Source organism: Fukomys damarensis, unplaced genomic scaffold, assembly GCF_012274545.1.
Source record: "Fukomys damarensis isolate Sample0158 unplaced genomic scaffold, DMR_v1.0_HiC HiC_scaffold_39, whole genome shotgun sequence".
Taxonomy (NCBI): domain Eukaryota; kingdom Metazoa; phylum Chordata; class Mammalia; order Rodentia; family Bathyergidae; genus Fukomys; species Fukomys damarensis.
In genome coordinates, this window is record NW_022900951.1 from 35,901,964 (window position 1) to 35,925,624 (window position 23,661).

The window sequence follows — 23,661 nt, forward strand, 5'->3', positions numbered from 1 at the left end:
TTACATAATAAGTTATACTTGTATATTTTCTTGGGACAGTGGCTGATGTGTCATTATCAGTTTATTATACTGACTGTGGTAACGAAACTAACTTTTTACTCCCCGCTCCCTTTTCTTGAGGCAGGGTCTTGCTGTATAGTTCCAGTGGGCCTTGAACCTGCAGTCCTCCTATCTCAGCCTTTCCTGGGTGCTGGGATTGCAGGCGGGGTACCATCACACCTGGCTTTCCCTCTCATTTTTATAGCCATCTTCTGACTTGATTTACTTGTTGGTACTACACTTGTAGTTTTTATTCATGTTTTTCATATCTAAAACAAATGTACTTTTTTTTTCTCTACTTGTAGGTTATGCAATGGTCTCTGCAAGATGGCTTATTCTTGAATTGGAGCTTTTTAAGACTGACAAATGCTGGTACTTCATCTTCTATAAGTGGACTATAATTTCTTTTCTCAAGACAACTACATAAGCAGACAAAATTGCAAAGATCTGCCCTGTGTCGAGTATGACAGCCACGACTCGTGGCTCTCCAGTCGGAGGGAATGACAACCAGGGCCAGGCTCCTGATGGCCAGTCTCAGCCCCCCCTCCAACAGAATCAGGTAGGATGTTGAAGGTACTTGTTCTAGCTATGTTAGCATGTCTGCTATTGGGTACTGAATGATGAAGCAGGTTCAGAATAATTTAAGAAATAGCCATAAAATCGTTATCTTTTTAAGTAAAGCGAGCCATAGGTCTTGCACAGCAGCAAGAAAGTGAAAGTGGTGTCGATAGTGACATTTGCATGTATGATCCATCTTTTTTTTGCTATTTAATATTGTCAGTCATTAAAATTAAGTATTTAAGCTGTGTCTATTATGGAGAAAGCATGAAACCATGATAAAACTATCACTTTGTATCTCATAAAAGTGTACAATTATAAATCACCTATTTACAGTTTTGTTTTGTTTTTTTAAGAGAATGAACTCAAGTCATATTGTTAGTGTTTTGTTTTGTTTTGAGACAGGGTCTCACTATGTAGTTCAGACTGCTCTGGAACTCACTATGTAGCCCAGGCTGGTCTTGAACTCCCAGCAGTCCTCCTGCCTCAGCCTCCTGAGTGCTGGGATTACAGGCGTGCGCCACCACGTCTGGCCTGTTAGTGTTTAAATTTTAGAGTTTTGCACTCTACTAGCTTTGAGACTTTAGGTTATATAACCACTAAGCTTCGGTTTCTTCATTTTTACAATGGCGATAATATGTCACTACTTCATAGCATTGTTAATAAGAGTTAACAATAAGTAAAATAGTGTTTGCAAAGGGTTTAACTTAGATTTTGCTATCAAGATTTTGTACTGGCCTTAAAGCTCTTTAGATAATTTTGTTATCCTTTGAATGAATTCATCTAAGGCTTCTGTACATTTTTTATTAATTGTGTGGAAGATTTTACTGGTGGAACCATCTGACTTAGGATTTTATTTGTGGAAAGGTTTTACAACAGTAATTTTCTGATTTTTTTTCTCCTTTTGTGTGTCTTTTGGTAAGTTGATTCAGGGAATCTGTCTATTTCATCTATATTTTCACATTTGAGATACAGTTGTTTATCATGTGTGTACGTGCTGTGTGCTAGGGATCAAACCAGGGCCTTACACATGCTAAGCACATTCTACCACTGTATCCCCTCACCCACAATAGTATCCTTTTAATTATCTTTTATAACTGTCAATTTTGTGTTCTCTCGCCTGGTCACTTTTTCTAAGGGGTTCACCAATTCCAATAAAACTTTCCAAAAAAACCAACTTTTTTGGCTTTGGTTCTCCCCACCCACCCATTTTTACCCTTCTTATTCTTTTTACTTCCTTTGGATTTGTTTATTGTTGTGTTTTTTTTTTAATTTAATTTATTGGCACATTCTAGGTAGACAGTACAGTTACATTCATTACTGGGGATTTATTGTTTCTTGGAAGTTTAGTTATGATTTTAGCACTTTCTAATATGTACAGTTTTATACTGGGAAATACTAAACTAAGACTCATTAAACTTTGTGATGGTAGCTTAGTGCTTAGGGATAAATTAGTGGGATGTGTATATGAGTCACAGTAATATGTTGCCTACAGTTGGTACATATTTTTGTGGAATCTGTAAATAAAGTTTTAAGGCAGAAGTATTGTTAGAGAATTTCTAAGTTCTTGTTGTCCAGCTATTATTACAGAATAGTTATTCCATCACTAGTCTCCTAGCTTCTTTCTCTCTGCACCATTTTAGAGAAATGAGCAAATCAGGTCTCTTTACTCCAAGTAAATGTGTCAACTTTATTACTTTTTCCCCTCTATTTCCCAGTTTTCAGACAGTAAATGCATTTGGTGTTAGAATTCAGTCTTACCTGAGTCACAGATTTGATGGCCAGTACTCAAGAGTTCTTTAAGCATGATTTTGCCAAAGATTACCATTTTTAAACCAGGAGGTAGAAGTGAAGAATTTGTCTCCAGCTCTGTCTCTGTCTGTCTCTGTGTCTCTGTGGCCCCTCCTGACTTGTTTGTTTGTTTTGGTGGCCTTAAAAGAAATTGTTTATACTATTGTTCTAGTAATTATATTTCTAGGATCCTATCCTAGGGAAAAATTAAAGTTCAACAAATAATTATATATGAAAAATACATTATAGCTCTAGAAATTACAAAATGCTAAACATAACCTTGGTTTTATTTAATTTAAGTAGTAACTCTCTAGCCTTCTTTTCTTATTACTTGAGGTTCTTGGATTGGAACCCAGGGCCTTGTATGTGCTAGCCAAGGGCTCTTCCAATCCAAGCTCCCTCTTTTGAGATGGGGTCTCACTGTTGTCTAGGCTTGTCTTGAATTCTTGGGCTCAAGCAGTCTTCCCGCCTCGGTATCCCAGGTAGCTGGGACTATAAGTGCACCCCTGGGCCCAGCTTGGCCATTCATTTTTTAAAATATTCTTAGTAATTAAAAAATGGAATGCTCAGATGTCTAATGGAAAGGGCACGTGTAAGCAGGTATAATCTTAATTTTATTGAAATTTCATACATATACAGTTTTCATTTAGCTCATAAAGATCACAGGAAATAACTAAATGTCATTGGTGTGATATTAAATTTTTGTTGTTTTGAAGTACTAGAGATTATGACCAAGGCCATCTCTCTGAGTTACATTCATAGCCCTTTTATTTTGAGACAGTCTCTCCCAGGTTGCCCAAATTTGGCAGTCCTCCTGCCTTAACTTCCCAAGAAGCTGGGATTATAAGCATGTGCCACCATGCCAAGCTTCTATTACAGGTGTTTTTTTTAATTTTATTTATTTTTGGCACCAGGGATCAAACTTGGCACCTTGTGCTTGTGAGGTGCCACTGACCTAAATCCTGGGCCTTACAGATGTTTTAGATTTTATTTTTGTCTATATTTTCTGTGAACATGTATATAATACATATATACCAGGAGAAAATTTTTGTTTTTAAATAAGATTTCTAAAGTTAACATACTTGAAATCAGTTATTTCTTTTGAAATTTTAACACTTGAATTCTGTGCCTTGAGACTAGCTGTGTGGCATCTGTGTACTGTCTCCATCTCCAATAAAGGTTCACCATTTGATTGCTAATTGACCTTATGAGTTCACGTACAAACTTTTAAGTAGAACATATTAATGGTGATACACCAGCTGTCTTCATGCAAGCATTTACTTATGCAACTCTGTTGATTGTGTAACTACACAGTAGGTGCTTAAATGATAGGGAAAGGGGCTCTAATTTCTAAAAGAGCTGTCAACCTATGTTGACTAGATAATTTGAGACTGTGAATAAAAATAAATTTAAAATTTAGGTTGATTTCATTTTGAAAGAGAAAATAGTACTTTCAAAATTAAAAATAAGAATAATGGCCTGAGGGTATAGCTCAGTAAAGTTTTCCTGGCATGTGCAAGGCCCTGGGTTCAATCCTTGATATCATGAGGACAGGGGGGAGCTAAGGATCCTGAATGTTTATATACTTTATTGTGAAAATACTGTGTACAACTGAAGTTGGGGAAAAGAGGTGTGCTAAAAACTAAGGAATGAAAGAAATGAAAATTATCTAGAAATTACCGTCATGTTTTTAAGTTACTGTTGGATAATAGTGTGAGAGTAGGGAAATTATAGAAAAATATTTAGATTTTTTTCACTTCTAATTTTAAAAAAGTTATAAATTATAAATGTGTTTCATATGTATACAATAATTTGTATATCATGACAGGGCTCGTTTAATAGAAAGTATAAGAAAGAAATGGTATAAATTGTTTAAGAACATAGTCGGTAGAATAGACTTTCAGGGCCAGTGATTTAGCTCAGTGGTTCTGCTGCCTGCCTTGCAAACGCAAAGACCGGAGTTGGATTCCCGTTACCAAAAAAAAAGAAAAAAAATAGAATAGTCTTTCAGATCCTGACTCCACAGTTTGAGCTATGTGATCTGAGTTTGTTTTCTCATGTATTAAACAGCAGTAGAATACTTTGTTAGGCTGTTGAGGACTAAATTAAATTATTTTAAGTCACAGTAGCATAGAGGTGCCTGAAACTCAAACTTTCATTAATATCGTTTGTGAAATTTTATGGTATTTACAACATTTTTTTTTTCAAAATCTGCAATACTGATCTTTGTTGATGTTTGAATTACTGAATATTGCACATTATGTTAAAGAAATTTAAATCTGCATATTTAATCTTTTAATCAAGACTTCATCGCCTGATTCTTCCAATGAAAATTCCCCGGCAACTCCCCCAGATGAACAAGGGCAAGGTGATGCCCCACCACAGATTGAAGATGAGGAACCTGCATTTCCACATACTGACTTGGCAAAGTTGGATGATATGATCAATAGGTGAGTCTGTTTTGGCTTTATATAATGTATGTCACATACAAATGAGTTTCTCAGTGTTGCGCCTAAGAAGAGTGAAGAGGAATGTCACAGTAACCCCACTGCCACCTTGATTTGTCTCACAGACACTGCCAAGTGCTTTAATTCTTAATGGATTTAATAAAGAAAAGAGTGTTTTTAGCTTGATGATCCTAGGTGATGTGTTTCTGAAGTAGAACTGGAACGGTTTGTGTCATTTCCCATTTCTAGAGTTTTTTTTTTCATCGGGCTGGTTGCTGGACGATTTTAATAATGTTGGGATGGCCCTGAAATAAATCAGGTTATGAGGAGACTGAGTTCCTCAATCTGCCCTTTGTGAACCCTGAATGAAGCCTTAAGTTTCTGTGCAGGACAAGAAAAAGACCTTAAAAAAGTAAGAGAAAAGCATGTCACAGAGCCCCATGTGGATATGGTCTCCTGGGTCCACAGGCTGTCCAAGGGAATTCTAGAGCGGTGCAACACATTCCCTTGCCCCCACAAAAGGAAAGTAATGAATACACAGTCTTACAGGCATTTGTCTTACCAAGTTTTCTTCATTGTAGTTTTACTTTGTGTATGTATGTCAGGGGAAATAAATACCCTTTACCTTTAAAATATGAATACGTAAGTATGTTAAACATAGAACATAAGTATGTTAAACATAGTATGCTAAACATAGAAACAGAACTATATTATGTTGATAAGTTTCATTTAATTTCACTCTTTCATATGTCCCAACCAAAGTTACTGTTAACAGGAGTACATTCTTGCAGATTATCTTTTGTATTTACTATTGCTTTTGCTATAGATATGATTGTTACTATAATTTTGTAACTCATTTTCCTCACTTCATTTATCTTGAGTATTTTTCCTTTTAATAGTTAACTCATTGTTTTTAATAGAATATTTAGAATAATACATTATATATGAGTCTGGAAGCTACCTATAGTACAGTGAATTATGACCAAAAACTGTATAAAGACGTTTGTAATGGCCCATCACTGTTCTCCACAGCAAAGACATCAAAACAGAAGATGTTTGTTGGTAAAGTGCTCACTATCTAGACTAGAGGAATACCTGCATGTTGTCTTTAAGGGAGGAAAAATACAGAGGACTTAAAAAAAATAAAAATGCCCAATGTTATATATATTTGTTTTTAATAGATTATCTGGTAATGGGATGCCTAATTAAATTGCAAGGGGTATTTTGTCAGGTCTTCGGATAGAGGTTAATAAGGGATAAATGGAAGAAAGCTGGCTCTTCCAGGGAGCAATGGGAGAATTGGGTGTTGGTTAGGAGGAAAGGGTAGGGAAAAGGATGGACAACTCATGGTTGGGCCAGGATTAGGACCAACAAGAAAGTATCACTTAGGTGTAGGGTTTCATCCCTGTTTGAAGAGGAGGGCATCTCTGTAGAAACATGGAGGCAGCAGACCATTGCTCACCTAACCTTCAGAAAAAGTCAATGAATTATGATGAATTGAGGCATAAGTCATTTTTTTGCCTCCTAAAGTTTTTGTTCTTTGTAAAGTTAAAGATATGTCTCCTCTAATCTGAATTCTGAAAGAACCCTTTCCTATGAACTTTAATAATAGGCATCTATGGTATATAATTATCTGATAATTATAGTACTTCGCTATACTTTATTGGAATGATTTAATTTTGTTCCCTCTCATTGCTGTATCTTTCATTTGATGAAATCTTTACAAAATTCTGTTTGTAGAGACAATAGATGGTTCTTAGTCTTACAAAGCAGATATTCTGCCAACCTGATTCTTTTAATGCTGCAGTACTTTGTTATTTTAGTGTTAATATTTTCATAGCAAGGTAATTATAATTAGTAACTCATTTATACTTCCCCTTATAGTTGCAACCAGTAAGCATCTTTTTATTTTATAAAAACTCTTAGGCCTCGATGGGTGGTTCCAGTTTTGCCGAAAGGGGAATTAGAAGTGCTTTTAGAAGCTGCTATTGATCTTAGTAAGAAAGGTAAGTTTTGATGTTCATACTTTCCTTAATGTATGCTACTAAATATATAGTTTTACTTTATCCCTGATAAAAACATGCTAGCTGTGGCTTATAAGGCCTTCAAGGTACTTATGAACTCTGAAGACATTCAGTTTGTGAATATTCATATTTCTAAGGAACAGTTCTATTTTTTGGTCCTGTTTGTAAAAGGGTTATCACTCAAAGGTTACACTTTATTTTTAAACGAGAATCCCATCTGTTTTATGAGGTATGATAATACATGAAAGGACATATTACAATTAAGTACTCTAAATGATGGATGCTATGGACTTCAGATATAGCTGGCTTTGCTTGTTTGTGTTTGTCCTGAGCCATTTCTGATCTTAAGATATGCACTATCTGCCTCACAAGCACAAGGTTCCAAGTTTAATCCCTGGCATCCAAAAAAAAAAAGAGAGATACACACTATGTGAATCTACAAATTTGTACGCTTGCCCTTTGTATCAAAGGATTTGTGTACCTAATCTAGTATTAGAGACTTCATCCATGATCCTTTGAATAAGGATTGCCATTTTATTAATACTGTGTTTTAAAACTAAATTACATGTTCTAGGGTTTTTTGTTTTTTTGTTTGTTGTTGTGTTTGTTTGTTTGTTTGTTTTGGTACCGGGGATTGAATTCCGGCTTGCAAGGCAGGCGGTGAAACCACTGAGCTAAATCATCCCTGACCCTATTTTAGGTTATTTTGAAACAAAAGTCTCACTCTGTAGTTTAGGCTGGCTTCAAATTCACTGTATATCCCAGGCTGACCTCCAACTTGTGGCTATCCTCCTGCATCAGCTTCCCAAGTGCTACAATTACAGGTGTGCGCCACCACGCCCAGCTTCTATGTGTGGTCTTTTAAAGGAAATGCACAGAAATGGTGTGATTTTTTTTTTTTTCCTCTAAAAGACTGAAAGATGAGATTCTATGTTTTTAAAAAATTTAAAAGGCAGTGAAAAGATGATGTTTTTAGTCAGCTGTTCAGAAGTAAAACAATGTAAGAATTGATCTTTTAAAAGATTACTTTGCTTGCCAGGCATGGTGGCACATGCCTATTATCCCAGCACTGGGGGGGCTGAGGCAGAAGGATTGCTGCAAGTTCGAGGTCAGCCTGGGATTATGTAGTTCAAGGCCAGTCTGAACTACGTAGCGAGACTCTGTCAAAAAATTAAATAAAATTACTTTGCTCTACTTTAGGGTACAGTTGAATTCTCTTAGCAGAGAACTGTTACTATAATACTCTCGTTTTTAAGGCATTGGAGATTAAAGAGCAGTAACATTTGATTTTCTGAAATAGGATAGTCATGTGTGTTAGCTTTTTACCGTAACAAATACCTAAGGTAATGAGCTTATAGCTAACAGCTGTGGAGATTTTGTTCCATGTTCTGTTGGTCCTGTTGCTTTGGGCCCATAGTGAGACAGTGTCGTGGCGGGGTGTATATGGTGGAAGAACGTTAACCTCCTGCTGGCCAGGAAGTGCAAGAGAGGGCCAGAGATACTGATGTCCCACATTACCTCTGAAGGTGTGCCTCTAATGTCCTAAGACCACCCCCTCTAGCCAGTGGTGGTGAGCCTATGGCATGCATGCTGCAGCAGGCTATTTGTACATTGAAAGCTCTAAAAGGTTCACTATCCATGCTCTAGGCTCTACTTCTTCATGTTTCCACTCCTTTTATAACTTTCAATAGGTGCTATAACAACTAGAGTTAATAATTGTCAAAATTAACATCTTTGGTACTATGCTTGAATACATCTTGCTCCCTGACAAGGGGAAAATATTAATTTATCTTGTAGTACTACTAGGTTTTTAAAAACAGGTTCACACTGCCTTGATCCAAGGTAGTACTGTCCCTCCCACCCTGCCCAATGGGACAGCCATATTTGTAATACCAGTGGTTTATGTCATCCTGCAGCGAGACATAGACATAGGAATTATGGCCCAGTTGTGTTATTAAAGAATGTGTCCTTATGCCTTATTCAGTCTTTTTTTTTTTTCTTCCTGGTACTAGGAATGAAATTCAGGACCTTGCGCTTGCAAGGCAGGCGTCGTGCCACTGAGCTAAATCCCGGCCAATCCTTGTGCCTTATTAATGTAAAAATAACAAACTGGAAAAATTAACCAAGTTACAATTGTCTTCCACTACTCAAATATATTGTGCAATTTAGCAGGTTTTTGAAAACTTCTGTGCTAGTCAAGTTCTAAATCCTGACTACAAAATAATAGGTAAAGACAGATAATGATATGCAGTGAATTTGTATTCTTCTCCCTTCCTTATTTATTTTCTAGGACCATGATTTATTTTAAACAAAGAAGCTTCAGTGTTATCCTTCTTGTACAATCAAAATGAAATAGCATAGCCAGGTGTGGTGTCACACACTTATAATCCCAGCACTTGGGGAGGCTGAGATAAAAGGATCAAAATTTTGAGCCCTGCCCGGGCAACTTAGCAAGACCCTGTCTCAAATTTATAAGGGGGCTGGGGATGCAGCACGGTGCTAAAGGCCTTAGGTTCAATCCCTGCCACTAGATGGGGAATAGGATTCTGTAAATTGAACTAGTTTTTCATTTTGTCTTTTAAGTGTTATAGATGTTCTTTGTCTTTGATGGCAGATGTCTTTTTTTTTTTTTTTTTTTTTTTTTTTTTTGTATTGGAGGAAGGCACTACACCACTGAGCTATATTCCCAGCCCTCTATTTTTTAAAATAGGATGAAATTAAGCAAAGATAGATGTATGTACACATTCAGATAGAGGCTAATAAAACAAAACCGAATTCATCTTATTTGAACAAACTTACTGAATAGTATAAGGATGGGGGTGCTGAATGGGTGATTTATAAACAAGATAAGATTTTTTAATGTTGTGAATGTTTTTTAAGGTTTATTTTCAGTGAGTAAAATGCCATAAAGTATTTAGATTGCTTATCTTGTGCTCTTGACAACCATTTTATGTTTAAGCTCCAGTGTCATAATTTTTAATGTTTTCAATTAGCATTACTAGGTTTAATGTATTATTATATAATTAAATATTTTCAAATCTGTTTATTTTTCTTTTTGAGTCAACTTAAAGTGTAGGAAGTTTGAAATGAGAATAACTTGAAAGTATATTTTTTGCCTCTTATGTGAGTCCCCCCAACTTATTCTGCATTTGTAAGCTGTCATTGAAGTTTCTTTCTTTTTTTTTTTCTTTTTTTTTTTCTTTTGAGTTTATTGGTACATTCTAGATAAACAGTACAGTTACATTCATCATTGGGATCTTGTACCTTTACATGACAGGTCTTGGTTCTCATTTTTTCCCCTTGTCCCTGCCCTCTCTTCACCCCCTCCTCTCCTCCCCATTTACAAACACTTTATTTCCATTTTTTCATTTTCTCGTATTTTTTTCTTTTTGAAGTTTCAAGTTACTACCTTTTTTCTATATTATTGGACATTGTAAAACAACTAGATAAATATTTACATTAAATTTTTCTCTTTTCATAGGCCTTGATGTTAAAAGTGAAGCATGTCAGCGATTTTTTCGAGATGGGCTAACAATATCATTCACTAAAATCCTTACAGATGAAGCAGTGAGTGGCTGGAAGTTTGAAATTCATGTGAGTTCTGCATTTGACTTTAAAAGATGAGATTTGCATAGTGATCCCTAGGGTGAGAAGGGAATCTTGGGGTCTGGTATATTTGGTTATATATTTGGTCCATTAATTGAATTAAAAATATAAAAATGAAGCTTTTTAAAATACTTTTTTAATAGATCTATTAAGACATTATGGTCATTAAGGATGAGCTTGAGCCGGGTGTGGTGGTGCATGCCTGTAATCCCAGCCGTTGGGAGGCTAAGGCAGGAGGATTGCCATGAGCTCAAGGCCAGCCTGGGCTGCATAGCAGTGTGAACCTGTCTCCAATAAAAGGCATGAGATTTAAAGTGAGAAAATTTTTAATCTCTTAGGTTCTCTAGTACCTTGTGATCTTAAACAAGTCACCACATTTCATAGAACATATGGTGCTATCAGTTGTAAGATGCACCATTATTTTATGTACCATTAAGGGCAAAAAATACCCAACATAAGGAGTATAACACATTTGAGATACCACAAAGTACAGTGTAAAGGTAATGGAAAATACACTCATGCAGAAAGGAACAGCAAAGAAACTTGGGTGTTTCATCTTTGGCACCTGGTGCAGGGAGATGATCTCCTGAAAATTTAAACCATAAGTCAAAGTGGAATATTGAAGGTGGTCTCAGGTGAGTATTGTACTGAAGTGACTTAGTTATCAACCCAGATCTCCACAAACACTTCAGTAACTCATTGATTATAAAATGAAGGCAGATTTCAGAGATCTTAAAAGTAAAAATGTTGTGTATTAGGCTTTTTTAATGTTGTGATGTCATTTTTTGTACTGTGGAAATGGTCGTAAGTTGTAGCAACTGATATTTTTGTCACCTGAGAACTTTCCCAGCTGTGATCATGGTGTAAAAATTCTAGGATTGGGCCAGGGATTTAGCTTAGTGGCATTGTCCTGCCTCATAAGTGCAAGGTCCTGAGTTTGATCCCTGGTGCCAAAAAAGAGAGGAAAAAAAATTCCAGAATCTTGGGGTAGGGTAGTGGCACGATGCCTGCCCCACCTGTGCAAGGTCCTGAGTTCGATTTTCGGTACCAAAAAAAAAAATTCCGGATCTTCTGATTTTACTGTGTTATAGGTTATACACAGTGATCAAAAACTATAGTGAATTAGGGCCGGGGATTTAGCTCAGTGGTTCTGGCGCCTGCCTTACAAGTGCATTGACCTGAGTTCGATCCCTGGTACCAAAAAAATAAATAACTACAGTGAATTTAATTTTAAAATTTTATTACAATAAAAGACATTGCCATTAATCCCCATCAAAGTACTTAAAGTCTTGTTTCAAATACATTCTTGGCAATGTCTCTTTTACTGTAATAAGGTTTTTTTAAAAATGTTTTAAAAATTATTCACTCTATTTTGATTACCTCATATAATAGATTATATTATAGGCTTAGAAATGGAAAGTTTGAAAGTGGTATCATTTAGAATAGCAAATCTATTCCTTCTTTGGGTAATTGGCATATTTAGATTTTAGAATTGCTGCCTCTAGTATACAAATTCCAAAGAAGAAAATACGGTAATTCGTATCTTGTCTATAGGCATAAGACAGAAATTGATAACTTATGGCACCTGCTTTGTTTTTTAAGCCACAATAAACAGCATTTGAAAGTAGGTGCCATATAAAATATGAAGTAAATAAATAATGCTAATGTGTGTTTTGATAATTAGATTCCAGTACTTGTGAATTTGATATAATTCAAATCATCAGTATAGAAAAATGGAGAAATCATTAAGATTGCAGATAATCTTACAAGATGATATTTCTGTTTGAAATTGCAGTGTTTTGTTATTCTATTCTAAACACCTTTCTCCTATGTATAACAGAGATGTATTATTAACAATACTCATCGGCTAGTGGAGTTATGTGTGGCCAAGCTGTCCCAAGACTGGTTTCCACTTCTAGAACTTCTTGCCATGGCCTTAAATCCTCATTGCAAATTTCATATCTACAATGGTACACGTCCATGTGAATCAGTTTCCTCAAGTGTTCAGTTGCCTGAAGATGAACTCTTTGCTCGTTCTCCAGACCCTCGATCACCAAAAGTGTGTTGGTTTGTTATATTCATAATTAAATCTTATAGTTGTTTTGCTCTGCCATGGATCTTTCAGTGATCTGAACTTCCTGTTAACATGGTAGTGAATAATTTCATTACTCTTAAAGGAATTCTACTTAATTTTGTGTTACAGGGTTTTTTTTAAAACCAAAACTATCGTATTTTGTTTCTACTACTACAAAGTTTTTCCATATTGAATAAAGTCTAACAATCAAATTTGCATTGAGGCTTTGTATGAAAGTAGATGGAATGAGGAACTTTTTTTTCATAGCCATAGCATTGTAATTCAGTGTTTATGGCCATCTTTTTTTTTTTTTTTTTTTTTTTTTTTTTTTTTTTTTACAAGCATCTTTGAAAATAATCATCATTTGGAGCAAATGCAAATCATATTTTTCCTTTGTAATAAAGAGATTGGTTCTTTGATTAAAGACCTTTGGGTATTGATCTATTAGGCTGTTATAACTTAACACATTCTAAGATTTAGACTACAAAATCTAGTATATCCTGTTAAGTGCATAATATCACAAAGGTAAATTTATAGAAATTATAAAGCAAAATAATTTTTAAAATCACTTAAATGAGCTGGGCATGATGGCACATGCCTGTAATCCCAGCACTCACAAGGCTGAGGCAGGAGGTTTGCATGAGTTAAGGCCATTCTGAACTACATAGTAAGACCTTGTCTCATAAACTCAAAAAAATTTATTTGAAAACCACTTAAATGTGTAAATTTTTTTCTGTACATAAATTTACTCCTTGTGTCAATGTAAGCAGATTATATACCTTTTATGAATCCTTGCACTATACTTTTTGAAATGTATCCTTAAAAAAATAAAATGTATCCTTAAATTGTTTCTTTTAATATTAAACAATATACAGGTTTTAAGTTTTAGAATTTAGGGAGACATTTTTGGTATTGTAGATCTTAGAGGGTTTTTTTTAACCAGCCACAAAAATTTGAAGTTGTTATACAATGCTGCTAATTTTTTAGAAGTTGAAATCATTAAAAATGTGTTGAACTTACAGGTAACATTTTTTGTTTCCTGTTCATATTGTTGCCTCTAGATGGCTGGCTTTTTCTTGAATAGATCAGATAAATAAATCAAAATGAAACTGTAGAATCTCCAAAATCAAAACTAATCTGTACTCATACTTTTTTTCCTGCAATGCTATGGATTGAACCCAGGGCCTCATGTATATAGGCAAGTGCTCTATGACTGAGCTATATCCCCAGCCTTCTTTCTATTTTGTGATGACGGGGTCTTTATAAGTTACCCAAGATGGCCTCAAACTTGGGTTCCTTCTGCTCAGCCTCCCAAGTAGCTGTAATTACAGGCACGCACCACCTTGCCCAGCTTTTTTGAAAATTGATTAAAAGATATATTTGGTAGAATTTGCAACTACCGTATGTCCTTAGATGTGTGTGAGCACCAAGAGGTAATACAGAATCGAAAGAAATGTAAATGCCCATAACTTTCTGTCTTATGCTCCAATAGTGGTACAAGTTGAACATTCTTTATCTGAAATGCATAGGACCATACATTTGGGATTTTTTTTCAGATTTGAAATATTCACATAAATGATTCACTGTTTGTGCATCCATAATCCAAACATTTAATGTATCATAGTTCAAAGTTTGGGTTTTTGGATTAGGGAATATTTTTGAGCTATACTATTCTATTTAATGATCCCCTAAGAGTTCTGGGTGGGCTTTCTCTTTTTTCTTCTGTTTAAATTCTCTCCCATAATTAAACTTTATAGTCTCAACATTTGACCCTTGACAGAACTAAAGCTGTCAGGGCTGTCTATAAGATACTAAGTTGCCTGAATGGCAGCACCTGTTCTGTCTCCAGCCTCCAGGCAACATCTTTGAAGATACTTAAATGAGCTTTTATTCAAAATGTTAAAAATTTGGTAAAAATAAGTGATTAAAAAGTCTCAGGTAAAATTCACCTATACTATCTTTGGAAAAAGGGAACTTGTAGTAGTAGTATAGGTAAAACTACATTTAAAAAATAGGACAAGCTCTAGGCTGTGTGATCATTTTTATGTAAAGCAACTGATCTGCCCGTTCCAGTCTCAATGGTTTAGAGCCAGGTAAGGAAGACGTTGCAGCTGCTAAGGCTAGCTTATTAACTACATTTCAGTTTGAATCACTTAGAATTCCTAATTACATAAAATATATTTTATCTGAAGAAGTATGGAAAGATGAAACTTTCAAGTAATTCTTTACTCTGTGTACACATGCTATTTTATATAATACAGTATATGTAACTTTGTTTCAGTCCAAAAGTCTCATCTTTAATAAAGGAATAAAACTAGATTATGTAACCACCATGTACTTTTTTAGAATTTCTGAATCCCAAAAGGACCTTGTGAATTAAGTCAGAATTTTAATTGTTCTGAATGATCCTTACCAAATAAAAAGGTAGAAAAATAATGAATTTATGTTGAAATGTGGTGGACTTAAAGAATTTAGTTTTTTTAGATTATAAAATTAATAGCATATTTTCTTAAATATTAACAAAACCTTTATCATTTTCCCTTTTTCCTAGACTTTTAAAAAACAACTGTAGAAATTACTTGTTTAAGATAATAGAGACGTTGTTTCTTTGCCCCATGTTGTTCCCTCATGGGTTTCTGAAATGTGGCCTGTTAGAGGAAGGTTCTCTTAGTTACATTAGATGTATTTAATACTTATTTAACCTTTTAATGCGTCTTAAATTTGTGCACATAAATGTGCTTTCAACTACACAACTGTTGCCTAGCCCAGCTGCATTGTACTTTGAGTTACTGCTCTTCCTTAAAGAAGATTTGAAAAACAATCCATGGTTTTATACACTGTTAGTTCTAAAATAATTGGGTGCATTCATAAAAGTCAGCAGAAGCATCAGCCATCATGTTTCCTTAGGTAAAACAGATAAGATCAGTGCCAGGGGTAATAATACTAGGGAATTGTGCAGATTTTTTTCTCTGTCTGTCTGTCTGTCTGTCTGTCTGTGCCCCCACCCCCACCCTGTGGTGGTTTTGGGGATAGAATCCTGTGCATGTTAGGCAAGTCCTCTACCACTTTATCATATCACATTCTCACCAGGGGTTAATTTATAAATTGATAATTCACGCTCAAGCTTCAAGATTATTGGGTTTATTGAGAAATCTTAATATTTACAATAAGAAATGGATTCAGAATTCACTATACTAGTTATTTTTTGAAGTCTATCTCCTTAATAGCGTGTTTTCAGATAGAAGATACTTTTATGGGATCATTGAAATAGAGAGGCAGTTTCTAATTCTGTTCACCAGCTCTATTGGTGTGAACAGAGCTGTGCTGCAGTCATCTAATCCTTGCTAATGAGCTGCTACTGTCTCACAGGTGGGATTAGTGTGAACAACATGCAGTATTTTGAAGTCTTTGACATAACTGGTCTTGGATTTACTGTCTCTAGAATGTATCAATCAAGGTAGTACTATTTTCCTCCTAAAAGCAAGGAGTTAATTTTTTCCCTAATTGTATTGCAGGGATGGCTAGTGGATCTTCTCAACAAATTTGGCACTTTAAATGGGTTCCAGATACTGCATGATCGATTTATTAATGGATCAGCATTAAATGTCCAAATAATTGCAGCCCTTATTAAGTAAGTTTTGATTTAAGTGAATGTTCATTATACATTGAAGTTGGAATATTATCACTTGATTTTTAAAAATTGAGTCATTCTGTGAGTTCTGAAGAGTTTAGTTGTAATTGTTCAGAAATTGAATATTACACATTTCATATCTTTGTTATTGCAGACCCTTTGGACAGTGCTATGAGTTTCTCACTCTTCATACAGTGAAAAAGTACTTTCTTCCAATAATAGAAATGGTTCCACAGTTTTTAGAAAACTTAACTGATGAAGAACTGAAGAAAGAAGCAAAAAATGAAGCCAAAAATGATGCCCTTTCCATGATCATTAAATCTTTGAAGAATTTAGCTTCAAGGGTTCCAGGACAAGAAGAAACTGTAAAAAATTTAGAAATATTTAGGTTAAAAATGATACTTAGGTAGGTTACTTATATGTCTTGAAAGAGTCATGTATGTGGAATTTTAGAATCATACTCATCACTGAATTTCTTTTATAGATTATTACAAATTTCATCTTTCAATGGGAAGATGAATGCACTGAATGAAGTTAATAAGGTGATTTCTAGTGTATCATACTACACCCATCGGCATGGTAATCCTGAGGAGGAAGAGTGGCTCACAGCTGAACGAATGGCTGTATGTGTTTTGGTTCTCTTTTTAGTAAATAATCTACCTGAGACAAAAATTAGAATACTTAGACATTTCTACATTATTATTGTATTTTAGGAAGTTGCCTACAATGTATTTGAAATTTTAGCATCCTTTATCAGCTTGGGGAATGTACTTTTTTTTTTGGTACCAGGGATCAAATTCGGGTTCTTGCACTTGTGAAGCAGGCACTGGAACCACTGAGCTAAATCCCCAGCCCAGAAATGTACTTTTATAGCACAGTTTTGAGCCTACTTTTTATTCTCAATAAGCTAAATATTGTAAAAGTCATGGTATTTTATTGTTTCTAATTTATGAAATATTTCTGTGTAAGATTAGATGTTAAGAAATTGTGATTTTTATTTGATTCATATTTTGGAATTTAGTAGTGTGAACAATATATGTATTTTTTAACAATATATTTTTTAAAACAACTTGTGTTTTAGTTTCTGCTTTTAAACAAGTTTTTTACATTACATTTAGGAATGGATACAGCAGAACAATATTTTGTCTATAGTCTTGCGAGATAGTCTTCATCAGCCACAGTATGTAGAGAAGCTAGAGAAGATTCTTCGTTTTGTCATCAAAGAAAAAGCTCTGACCTTGGAAGATCTTGATAATATCTGGGCAGCACAGGTAAGGAATTTAAGGTGGCAGTTATTTATTTTTTAAATGAAAGCTGCTAAAAACTAAAGAAGTATGAGTAGTCTTTATGAAATGGATTGCAGCTGTGTCGTGTTTGACTTTTAAAACATTTAAATGCCTGTTATATTTACAGAAATCTGCCAGGAAACTTTTCAAAATAGCCAGTAATATTTTTAAAGAGCGTCTAACTTTTTTATTTGGCAAAGGTTGTAGTTTGTGATGGTTTTAAATAAGTAGCCGGGCCACGTGGTTCATTCCTGTAATCCCAGTACTTGGGAGGCTGAGGCAGGATGATGGCCTCTGAGTTAAAGACCAGCCTGAACTACACAGCAAGATCTTGTCTGAAACAAACAAGTATATAGATAAAGATATATATGGATGAGTGTGTGTCAAAAGAGACATGAATCTTTTTTTGTAGATTTAGTAAAAAGAAACCACCCATATCAGGAGAGTTAAATCCTTTTTTATTTGTAAAGACCACTAATTATTTAGTCTATAGAAATGAAGAAAATAGCTTTGCTTTTAAGTATCTAAGGACAGAGTTTTTGGAACAATATCAGTGAACCTTTCTCCTGTTTATAATATTAAAAATGGTATTTGAATTCCATAAACTAATAATGGTTTATGTGAGCTGCTAAAGTACACATTAACTGCATGTATTCAGAATTGCCAGGGTTTTGATAAAGCATTTATAATATTAGGAATTTTAAAGCTGGGCGTGGTGGTACCTGCATGTAATCCCAGCACTTGTGAGGCTGAGGCATGAGGATCCCCAGGAGTACGAGACTGGCCTTGGTTAAATAGTGAGTTGAAGTCCAGCCTGAACTACCAGCAAGACCCACTCTCAAAAAACCAAAGAGGGGAGAATACATGTATTCAGGATTTTAGGTTACACAATTGAAGAGATGGAAATAACTTCATAGTTTGCAGCAATGAGTATGCCAGCATATTATTACTTACATTCTAATGTGCTAAGCTATTCTTATTTGTATTTCAACAGGCAGGGAAACATGAAGCCATTGTGAAGAATGTACATGATCTACTGGCAAAATTGGCGTGGGATTTTTCACCTGAACAACTTGATCATCTTTTTGATTGCTTTAAGGTAAGTGTTAGTGAGGAAAATCATTACTATTTTATTTTAAACAGGATTAAGTTTGTGAATTGTTCTTAGCCAACGAATAACTGAAATAGAAATCCCATTAAAAAATCTTTGGTGGCACTGTGCCTGCCTGGCAAGCACAAGGTCCTGAGTTCTATTCCCACGTAGTGAGTTCCAGGGAAATCTAAAATACATAGTGAGACCCTGTCTCAAAAAACAACAACAAAAAAATCTTTGGTGACTTTGCCATTGTTTCTCAGTAAGAACTTGATTTTAATTTTGTAATAGATGATAATAGTCCTATTTTAGTTAATTTTCTCATGCTGTGACAAAATGCCCATCACCCAAGTTAAAGGAGAAAAGATTTACTTTGACCCTCAGTTTTTAGAGGTTTCGGTTCATGGTTGGCTGGTTCTAAGACAAGGTAGCATGGCAGAGGGTCATCACAAAGGAGAAATACTTCATGGCAGGCAGAAAGCAACAAGGCAGGAAGCTACAAGTGACCAGAGTAACCTTGTTGCTATCCATTATTACAGTCTGTCCAGGCTATATGCCCTTCAGGTGGGTAGCACTCACTCAGGGAGGGTCTTCCCATTATCCACTCCTAGAACTGTGCCAAATCAAACCATGGACTAACTTAGTAATCACACACTCTTGATCCCAGAATCATACACTCTAGATCCAGCCACCTCTGAAAAGCCACCTATGACCAACTGCATGAGGCTTTGGGGGAACATCAGACACAAGCCATAACAAGCCCTCATAAATAAGGAATCTCGTTCTCAGAACTCGGGTTTCTTTCCTTGGCAGTTTGTGTTTTGGTAATAGATTGAAGCGAACTGTAGGACTGCTTGGATAGATCATTGATTACAGTGAAAATTAAGAGATGACAGTAAGGGAATACTAATGTTGTGGTATTCTGGGAGCATAAGCCCAGATTAAACATGCTTGAAGGGAAATGTAGCTCAGTCAGGTAGTCTTAAGACCCTGACATTGGTATCTGCTTTGGTGCCATCATGTGCTTTATTAAAGGCCATATTGTGTAAGTCTCCCATTGATGACTGAGGTTGGATTTGTCAAAGCCCAAGTGGTTAGAGAATTTGTGGATTAAAAACATAAGACCTTGGGCTGGGGATTTAGCTCAGTGGTTCTGCTGCCTGCCTCGCAAGCACAAGGTCCCGATTTCATCCCTGGTACCAAAAAAAATAAATTGTTTGTAAAAGCTAAAAACTACCATACAGAATGGATGAACAGGGATAAATTGTGGAGTGTTCATAAGTGGAATACTTCACAGCAATGAGCATGAATACATTAGAGCAACAAAACCACATAGATGGGTCTAATTATAATTAGTAGAAGGTTGAAGAAAGAAAGTCACACTAATTCATATCCTTTGATTATATTAACATAAACTTCAGAAATAGTCCCAGCTGACTCTGGGGTGCTGCTTATCATGTGTTATTTTTAACTTGTGTAATGCACTGTAACAGTGTTAAGTATGTTTGTACTTTCCTGGATGTATATTTCACAGTATTGGGGAAAAACTGATTACTGATTTCCACACAGGCATATAAAATTAGAATTCCATGTATGAAGCCTGGTAATCTGTATTTTAAGGCAGTTTCTCAGTTGAGTCTTAAGCATGTTAAAGTTGTAAACCTCTGCTTTATGGAAAAACTTTATACTGAGTGAGTCTTTTGTGTGTTTTAAATATCTTTTTATACATATAAAAGTAAAATTCGAAGCTGGGAGTGGTGGCACACCTCTATAATCCCAGCACTCAGGAGGCTGAGGCAGGAGGAATGCTGTGAGTTCAAGACCAGCCTGGGCTATATAGTGAGCTCCAGGTCAGTCTCAACTACATAGTGAGACCCTATCTCAAAATCCCCCCCCCCAATTTTTTTGTATACTAGGCCCAACATCCACTAAAGTATGTGAAAGATAGCTGAGCAAATAACAGAATCAGTTATCATGGGTACCCTGCAGTTAATTGCCATTTGATTTAAATCTTGTGATGACTTCCGAAATGGTAAGGGTTGGGGATTTAGCTCAGTTGGCACTGCATTATGCCTGCCTTGCAAGTACAAGGTCCTGAGTTCAGTACCTACTATTGGAAGGGAAAAAAAAATGGTGGAACATGACCAGCAATGGCCATAATGGAAGAAGAAGCAATGTTATTCTTTTATCTCTTGGACTATTTTCTGCTTAGGATGGTCTAAATATAATAATTCTCTCATTTATCCCTTGGCTTACGACATGTTTTATTGAGCACTTGACATTTCTGGTGAAATACAAACTTTTTTTTTTTTTTTTTTTTATTTTGGTAAAGATGTTGGTAAATCTAGCAATTCCTATGGAGTATTTAAAAGTTTTCCAGCAAAGGTGACCAGAAGAAGCATGTCTGAGCCTCTTTGTAGTTCTTTATAGATTACAACCAAATGATCCCAACTTCCTCAGTTAGATTTTATGTAGGTCCTTGACCCAGATTCTAGTTTTTAAATATTTGAATACTAAGTAAGACTTTTTTTTTCTAAGTAGTTATATCATTTTAAAGTTCCATCAAGGTTATTCACATCCTTATCGCCAATTGTTTTTGTCAACATTCTAAATTTTTGAAGTCTGTGTGGTGTGAAATGTTGCTTCATTGTGGTATTAGGTGTTTTGAAATGCTTGATCCGTAATGAATGAACATGTTACGTTTTTGAGCTACTTTTTAAAAATCTGTATGTGTATGTGAGAAAGCCAAGTTGTCTTCAGGTTATCTTTGAAGATATCCTATATATCCTATTGTAAGTAGTCTGTGATGATTCTTTTGAAAGGATCTTTTTACTGGGTACAGTTTCACATACTTATAGATAATCCTAGCAATTTAGGAAGCTAAAGCAGAAAGATTGTTACTTCTCAGCCAGCCTGGATAATTCAGTGAGATTCTGTCTCAAGATAAAAAGAAGCTGGGGGTTTAGCTCTTGCCTAGCATGTGTAAGACCATGGGTTTAGTCCCCAGTGCTATAAATAAAGGAAAAAAATAATGCAGTCATTCTACTGTTTGCTGTTTGGTTTGTTTTAGCTTATTATTATTAGTAAGCATTGATTTGAAACTTTGTACTTAATAATTTTCCCAAGTTGTGATAACCATAATGTATTAAAGAGGGTCATTTGAAAGAGGGTCGTTGTTGTTTCCATTTTAAAGTTTTTAAATGAATATTCTATCTCCTAAATTGAATTATTGTACAGCGTTCTCTCCTACATTGTCATTTCTTTGTAAATTATTTTCTTTTTCTTGGTTCATAACTTAGACTTTCACTTTTTTGTTTTTAAATGTGTGTTGGAGCATAGTGTTTATTAGCTTTTTCATTTGTTAGGAAAATCTTGTTACATCAAGCTGTCGTTTTCTAATATAAAATTACAAATAGGTTGAATCTAAGATAGGGATTTTCAGTGGAAGGCTACTCTGCTTGTGTCACCCCCTTCTGTGGCCCCCGGTATTTGGCAGTGTCTGGAAACATTTTTGATTGCCTCAATTTGAGTTAATGATGGCTTCTGCTGGTGAAGGCCAGGGATGCTGCTAAATATCCCACAGTGCAAAGTATAATCCCGCACAAGAAAGAAGTTTCCAGCCCAAAATGTCTACTAAAACTGAACTCTAGAAAGTTTTTTAACTGTCAAAGCATTTAACTGTAAATAGAGGTTTCTCTTTTTTCCTGGAATTTAACTCTGGCCTGTGAATACTATTGTCTCTCTCTGGTGTCCTTTGAATAGTTCTGTGCCCATCTCTGTTGTTTTTCCAATGAGCTGAATATAGTTAACCTGATAACAGTGTATTTAAGAAGAGATAACCAAATATGAGTTATTTTCTAAATCCCTTTTTAGGCTAGTTGGACAAACGCAAGTAAAAAGCAACGTGAAAAGCTACTTGAGCTGATTCGTCGTCTTGCAGAAGATGATAAAGATGGTGTGATGGCACATAAAGTGTTGAACCTTCTGTGGAATCTAGCCCACAGCGATGATGTGCCTGTAGATATCATGGACCTGGCTCTTAGTGCCCACATAAAAATACTAGATTATAGTTGCTCCCAGGTAAGAGTGTGCTGTTTTGCTCCCTTTTTGTGACCTTTCTCCTTCACATTTAGGATGGCTTAGTTGCTGGATATATCCAGGTTATCCCAACATTGTTATTTTTTTTAAATGAACTTCAGTAATTGGCTCTGTTCATATAAGCAAGCCTGCCTTCTTTTACTTAGGTCTCTGTGTTAAGGTTTTATGAATCAGTTGAGTCTTCCTGTTAGTGGTAGCATTGTCAAAGCTATGGTACAGAAATACTTGTTTCAAATACATCATAAAATGTGAAAGTTGATTAGGGCCTTGACGGGTAAGAGAAATTAGGTTTTCTTTGCTCATAAGTAAATTAAGAAAAATAGAATTTCTTAAGCAGTAGAGTTATATAATCAGGTCGCTAAATGCTAATCCTTGATTCAGTGATATGGTAGAATCTCTTAAGAACACTGGATACCACTAAATACTCTGGAAAATTTAAAACTATCTGTACTGAACTTTTATGATTATGCTTTTACCTTTTGGAGTTTTGGGAATAAATGAAAGTGTTTTCTTAAAAATCTTGCATTCTAATGTTTGATACTATTCTTAAAAAGCTTTTATTTTGTAATGTAAAAGGAGAAGAATGAATATGGATCTGTATAAAACATTGAAATTGTTTGTTTAAGGACCGTGACACACAGAAGATCCAGTGGATAGATCGCTTTATAGAAGAACTTCGCACAAATGACAAATGGGTTATTCCTGCACTGAAGCAAATTAGAGAAATTTGTAGTTTGTTTGGTGAAGCACCTCAAAATTTGAGGTATGACTTAAAACCTAGAATTTTAAACATTTTTATTTATGTATTCTGTTGAAAATGACAGCAGTTAGCCAGGCATGGTGGCGCACGCCTATATAGAATCCCAGCACTCAGAGGCTGAGACAAGATTGCTGTGAGTTCAAGACCAGCCTGGGCTGCATAGTGAGTTCCAGGTCAGTCTCAACTACATAGTGAGACCCTGTCTCAAAAAAAAAAAAAAAAAAAAAAAAAAAAAAAAAAAAAAAAAAAAAAAA

The 23,661-nt window shown here is 35.3% G+C and overlaps 1 protein-coding gene across 4 annotated transcripts in view; it reads left to right on the top strand.

Annotated features, from left to right (window-relative positions):
* Positions 1-349: 349 nt before the first annotated feature.
* Positions 350-23,661, top strand: part of Usp9x (ubiquitin specific peptidase 9 X-linked) — a 95,187-nt gene continuing 71,875 nt past the window's right edge. For all 4 annotated transcript variants that reach the window (XM_010636217.3, XM_010636219.3, XM_010636218.3 and 1 more), the window contains exons 1-12: positions 350-598; positions 4,693-4,838; positions 6,762-6,841; positions 10,341-10,453; positions 12,306-12,524; positions 16,055-16,170; positions 16,325-16,576; positions 16,655-16,793; positions 17,289-17,441; positions 18,451-18,555; positions 22,423-22,629; positions 23,274-23,410. In XM_010636217.3, coding sequence (XP_010634519.1) covers positions 503-598; positions 4,693-4,838; positions 6,762-6,841; positions 10,341-10,453; positions 12,306-12,524; positions 16,055-16,170; positions 16,325-16,576; positions 16,655-16,793; positions 17,289-17,441; positions 18,451-18,555; positions 22,423-22,629; positions 23,274-23,410 — 1,763 coding nt within the window. In that variant the 5' untranslated portion in view covers positions 350-502. The remainder of the gene's footprint in view (positions 599-4,692; positions 4,839-6,761; positions 6,842-10,340; positions 10,454-12,305; positions 12,525-16,054; positions 16,171-16,324; positions 16,577-16,654; positions 16,794-17,288; positions 17,442-18,450; positions 18,556-22,422; positions 22,630-23,273; positions 23,411-23,661) is intronic.